Here is a 6,420-nt window from a genome sequence, read left to right on the forward strand (position 1 = left end):
GCCATCGAATAGCGCACCGAGCCATCATCGTCGAAAATGCGTCAGAACCGATCGCGTGACGAATAAAAAGACCCCCAAAGTCTCGAGACATCGAGTTTGCCTCGAACCGAATGATACATTTTTATCGTCGTCTATCTGTGGTCGTCGTTAGATAATTAACGCGTTGTATTAGGCCGTCCGAAAAGTTTCTTTCGTTTAATAAGCAAATAATGGATGCACAATATCTTCCGTTTTATATTATTTTATCGAATTACTTATTATCCATTTCGTTCTATCAAAATAAAAATCACAACGTTCGACAGATTAGGTTTCATGTTTGTATAAAAATGCGTCGTTGTTAAAGACGTATCTGTAAAAGAAAGACACTCTTCGGAAAAAACTAATAATTACATGACGAAGTTACATACGCAACGCAACTTTGAAATTGCGACGCAGAGTTACTTTTTCTTGCTCTGGGACACCGACGAGTGTAGTGTCTATTAAACTATATATATTACTTTCCTGTATCAGGTATATGCGTGTAAATACGTTATTTGCATTTTGCACTTGTGTAACATTTTAACGTCTTTTTCTGTCAACTCGATAATTAAAAATCATATTCGCTAGAAAAATGTTCTCTTCGTATATTCCAAGGTGTCGTTTGATAGGATCAAAGGATAGTAGTTTTCGTCGTTAGATTTACATTTTTTGACAAAGTCGAGAGGGTAATCGGGGGAAGAAATTCAGTCTTTCCGGTCGGGCTTTAATTTAAAGATTGATAAACTCTGGTTGTTTTAAAATTTGAAAATATGAAATATGAAAAAATTGAGATACGTGATTATTCGAGTTAAGATATCGAGTCTTTGTTATCGTATTATTTTCGATAATACCTGTAACTTTACTATAAATCGATCACGTTAGAATATCTTCGAGAAGAAAGAAATCCTCTTAAATGTAAAATTCAATTACTTTTGCAGAATGTAAACATTTATAAAATTCATATGTATAATTCATATTAGGAATGTCAAAGAAACTACTTACAATTGGTCATAAAAAGATCGAGAGACTGTACAATTTTAATTACTAAAGTCGTACGTTTTCAGTGGATGTACAAGGACAGACAAAAATATTTTGTACTATATTACACTACACTATGCAAATAACAGTGGAAAAAAGCTTTTAAAAGATATTATTCATTGTCGTCTAAATGTTGAAAAAAACATTGAAGAAGAGTGAATTTTTATGTCACAAAAAGTTTCGGACACTAATACTAATTATGCAGATAAAATTAGACTAATGATAATTATTAGGGAAAATTTAATATTTAATCGGATTTCCCGCATGTTTAAAGATAATATCTAAACATTTTGACATAGTGGAAATAAGTTTCTTACGATAATGAACACTGATTTCTTTTTCTACATTCTACTTCTAAAAGTTTCTTCAGCATACCCTCTATTTCACCAATGCACTTTGTCTTTTCGTAGCGGAATACTCATAATTATCGTATTTTTAAACCTGTACATCGGCTTTTGCAATTCGTAAACAAACTGCTAACAAAACCAATGCGCGAAATGCGATCACATTTCGGCAAAGTATTTGTTTATAAAGATTGTATAAAAACACTGACACTACTAATGAAAAACTAAATTAACAAATCGTTGAATCTTGCGTTCGAATCTTTCTCTGACATAAAAATTCGCTGTTTTTCCGTATTTTCTTCGATACTTAGACAAGAATAAACGATAACACAACAGTTCTTTTTCAAGCTGTTATCTACAAAAAGTAACGTGACATAATGTGATAATGTGATTTGTGTTGGGCCTTGTACATATTAGGTTGTCCGAAAAGTGTCTTTGTTATACAGACCCGTCATTTACAACGATGCATCTTCATACAAACATGAAACTTAATCTGTCGAACGTTGTGATCTTTATTTTGATAGAACAGAATGGATCATACGTAATTCGATAAAATAAAATGGAAAATGTGCATCCATTATTTCCCTATAAAACGAAAGAAACTTTTCGGACGACCTAATACCTTTACCGAAAATATACAGCTTGGAAATAAAAATTGTACAGCGTCCGAATCTTTTTGCAACCGACTGTACATCCAGTAAAACTCTATCATCTTCTATCCTCGTTCATTTATTCTTCTTCCTTTCTTCTTGTTTTGGGTTTCTTAACGATTCGTTTTGATTTCAGGAACACCGATCAACCGACTGCCAATAATGGCAAAATCGGTACTTGATCTATACGAGCTGTATAATTTAGTGATTGCTCGGGGCGGACTTGTAGACGTAATCAACAAGAAGCTCTGGCAGGAAATCATCAAAGGCCTCCACCTGCCGTCAAGTATCACTTCCGCTGCGTTTACTCTACGCACCCAGTAAGTAGATCGTGAAGTTTCTCATCCGGGACCCTATTCCGCCTGGTGCCTATTCGCTGGTAATTCGCATACAATAAGTCCCCGCGTTCGACAAAAGCTCATCTGAGCATGAAATCTGCCGCGATGACTAAGGACCAGGCGTTTCGTGTCGTTTCATATCCCGAAACAGCTATTCGACACTCAGCCTGCGTCTTTTCTATTGCCATTCTTTTAATCTAATCGATCCTCCTTTTTTCATTTTTTTCTATAAAAACAACAAAGGTAAGTATCATCCTGATCTTTACTCGTCGTATATGTTCGTCGCTTTGTACATAGCAAAATAATTCGCTTAATATCCGACCATTGACTTCGAATTTGTTGATAAATTATTTAGAAATTTCTTTTTTTAATATTTAAGAATGCACTTGAGCCATTTGATAAGAGAAAAGGATGAAAGAACAAGCAAAAAGCCTACCGATGTCCCTATCGTCGATGCAGTTTCTTTAAGGTATCGCGTCATATTGTCATATCATCGTGGACGAACGAACAAACGTTGATCCATTGCGTATTACAACGATGTGAAGTTTCGTTCTGTACTAATTAGCAAGCGAGATTTTTGTCGCTTAGGAAAAATCAATATTGGGAGATATAAAATTAGAATATATAGAAAAATAGTTGATCCAATAGCAAAGAAGGTCCGATCATATCGAACCAAACGCGAGCCAGTTAAAAGTTAATAAAATCGTGGTACGTTCGCATGGTATGGGCCGATAGCGAGACCAACGCGAGTTGGTACCGTGAATTGCAAGTAAATCGGCGCTCGTTGCCAAACAACTAACGCTCGAAATGAGACATCTTTTTAAGCTTCGGATAGCTCATTACGACGTTTAAAAATTCACGAGCATAATTTATTAGAAGAAAGATTTTTATTTGCCTTAACTTCCTTTCGTCGTTAATTTACCGTTGATCCTAACCATTAGCGTTTCCTCTATATGTTTCTATAACTAACGTTAAGCAAAGGAGAATTGTTACTTTATGATTAAATAATCAATTAATTGTCGATTAATAATTATGCGCCTGTTTTGATCTGTGTTACTGAATTTTAATCACTTGCGCTGAAAAGACGAGCCACGCACGTCGAGACGTTCTTGTATTATACAAACACGTCTTATACAAATCAAATAATACATTTATTTTATTTTAGTAATTTCAACCCATGTTCCGTACCGCGACCCAGCCATTATATACTCGTCCATTTCTTCATCCACGGTACTTCACAATCCTTTTATATTTCTATAACAACTTTTCGACAATAGCCGTTTCTAATTTTCTAAGGATGCCATATACCTTCTTTTTTTTTACTTATTTCTCTGTTATTCCTCTTGTCTACGATTTCTTCAACATACTCACTCTGATCAGCAATAATACTCAAGGAACCGTTACTGCCGTGTCCAAATATTTAATATTTATTATCACTGATTCCATCTGCCTGCCATAAGGCTTAGTGTTTGCTGTCAAATCCTTTATTTTCACGAAACATTATTGTTTTTTTCTTTTTTTTTTTTTTTAGTGGTTTTATTAATGGTAACGGTTAATCCCTCTCCTTGAGACACGCAGGATTTCCGGGATTCCGGCATTTTAATTCTCATTTTTTCCTATTTGCTTTTTCGACCAATTAGCAGCAATGACCGACAACGATGACAAATTTTACAAAATGGATGTCTTTCCGATTATCGATAGCACGGAATATTCATTTTCCAAGGAATATTCTACACGTGAAAGCTAAAAAAATACACAAAGAAGGTACAGAGTATGTGCGAAACGGAAGAAACAGTGAAACTAATGCCTTATGGCTTTCACATCCTGCCACTAGAAATTTCCGACTGTTTTCAGATATATCATAGTCTAGAAAATTCTTAATAATCAAAATTGGTATCGACATCTGTGTAAAGTTCTTCGTGTAAGATTCTTCTCGCTTCAAACGACACCTCACGGCGAGTTATAGCGTAACGTGCTGGCACGCGTATCTGTAAATTCGTTGCCAGCGCAAGTGGTTAATGATCTTTGCATTTTCAACACATGTGTTAGCTATAAATGTTGTATTCTGCTTATTATAAACGTATTTTATTAAAGTCGAGCTGTATGGGATGTATAAGAAGCAAATATAGGAACCACCGATTCTAAACGCTTGTAATTTTCAATGTCAAAATTTCTTTCCTTTCAATAGACTAATAAGCACGAGGGACAAAGATCTCGAAGAAACTATGGATCGCAAATGACCTCTTCTACCGAGAAAAAGGCTGAAATTTTAATAATTCTTAAACTGGCTCCATTCGCAATGCATTTGCTTTTATTTCACATTCAATGAGGAAGTGGCGTGCTATCTACGAAGCAAGAGGAAATCAAAGGATGCGGAAATCAATCAGAATACAGAGAAAACACGATTGTCGTCGGTTGTGTTAACAATCTGACGATAGTCGAGAATTAACATCGTAATGTCTGAACGCAGATCGAACAGGTGTAAATTGGCGTAAGGAATTAATAATTGCTATTAGACCCACATAGAATAGTTCGTTGAGCGAGAATTAATCGTATAATTCGTATAATTCGAGATGAAAGTTTACGATCGTACAGAATTCGCTGCGTTCAAACACTGAAACATTGTTCCGTCCGGAATACCCAAGGAACCGCGTCAGGTTTTCGTCGGTAAAATTTATGGCATGGCCGTAAAGAGGACTAATTTTGAATTGAATCCTTATAGCTCATTAGGACAGACGTGCAAATTGCGTTTGGAATGTTTAGTTTATGTTGCATGCAATAGGCAGAGGCGTGTTATAAGTTAGATACCTTCGGAGGATACTTTGAAATTACGATACGATGGTACAAGCTGCCGAGATTTCTGACCTGTGTCTTCTTACCAATGGAAGATGATCGTGACACGCTTAGGATATCGTCTACTAAAAGACTAACTCTGCTAACGATCAATCGGCGTGTGTCCTGCAGAAACTCGAGAGCTCGGGCAATTCTAGTGCAAACAGACATATTCTAACATTCCAACGATATGAACATATTCTAACGTTCGATGGACACGGCAGGTGTAGGCAGGTAGTACAAACAACACAAATACATACATTACGTTGCACTCGACTATAAATCTTTCTCATTAAAGTACAAGTTTCTTGATTGTTTACAAAAACCATGAAGGAAATCTCAAGTGGCAAGCAAAGTTGTAATTTGTTCTTGAACGCGATGTGTACGAGTTCGCGCAAGAAAATTCGACTTTGAATTTGGCTCTTTTTTTGAGGGCTAATTTGATCGGACTGTACCGTGTCATCCTTCGAACGTTCACACGCAAAAGAGCGATTTACTTGTTTCGTTAGTCTATCGTAATCGCTTTACCAGATCGCTGTTCCGTGTGTCTTTTTGATACAACGAGGAAAAGCCGAGAAACGAGCGATCGGTTCGTTCTGTGTCTTTGGATCGAATTTTGATACGCAACGGGGCTACACTTGGTCATCCACGTTGATACGCAAGAGAAAACTATCGAAAAACGATCTTTGATATTTAAGGTGGTCCTTGACGTTTACCCTGAACACGAAAGAATTACGCATACCAATAACAATTTCCTCGCATATTCCTGAAATTCAAGAAACGTTCTAACGATCGGCGAAAATCACGAGTGAAAAACGACGTGAGAAACGATTCAAAGAGAGCAGCGTGATTACACTGTGGATCGATTCGAATGTAATAGATGTAAATACGAAATAAAGAAGCGAGAAAAGAATAGTCGAGGGGACATCAAAGGGTGCTCCACGTCTTTTGGACAGCCGTTGTTTGGGAAATACTATCATCATTACCATTGGTAAACGCGAGCACCAAGAAAGAATGTTTGTGTGCTTAAGATGGCGGCTTGTATCAGGAACAGCGTGTTCTCCGCGAAACAAAAATATACGAACCGCGGCGGCGGCACAAAAGAAGCTCGGTCAGGGGAACACACAATATTAACGCTCCTGGCCGTGCTGGGAACACTCAAAACCATGGAAAGAAGCCGGCGAGCGTGGCGGCCGGCTC

At 36.9% G+C, this 6,420-nt stretch overlaps 1 protein-coding gene across 8 annotated transcripts in view; it reads left to right on the top strand.

Annotated features, from left to right (window-relative positions):
• Positions 1–6,420, top strand: part of LOC100748649 (protein dead ringer) — a 139,541-nt gene that overhangs the window by 119,719 nt on the left and 13,402 nt on the right. For all 8 annotated transcript variants that reach the window (XM_033321515.1, XM_033321517.1, XM_033321518.1 and 5 more), the window contains one exon: positions 2,187–2,370. In XM_033321515.1, coding sequence (XP_033177406.1) covers positions 2,187–2,370 — 184 coding nt within the window. The remainder of the gene's footprint in view (positions 1–2,186; positions 2,371–6,420) is intronic.

This window comes from Bombus impatiens, unplaced genomic scaffold, assembly GCF_000188095.3.
Source record: "Bombus impatiens unplaced genomic scaffold, BIMP_2.2 scf_0463, whole genome shotgun sequence".
Taxonomy (NCBI): Eukaryota; Metazoa; Arthropoda; class Insecta; order Hymenoptera; family Apidae; genus Bombus; species Bombus impatiens.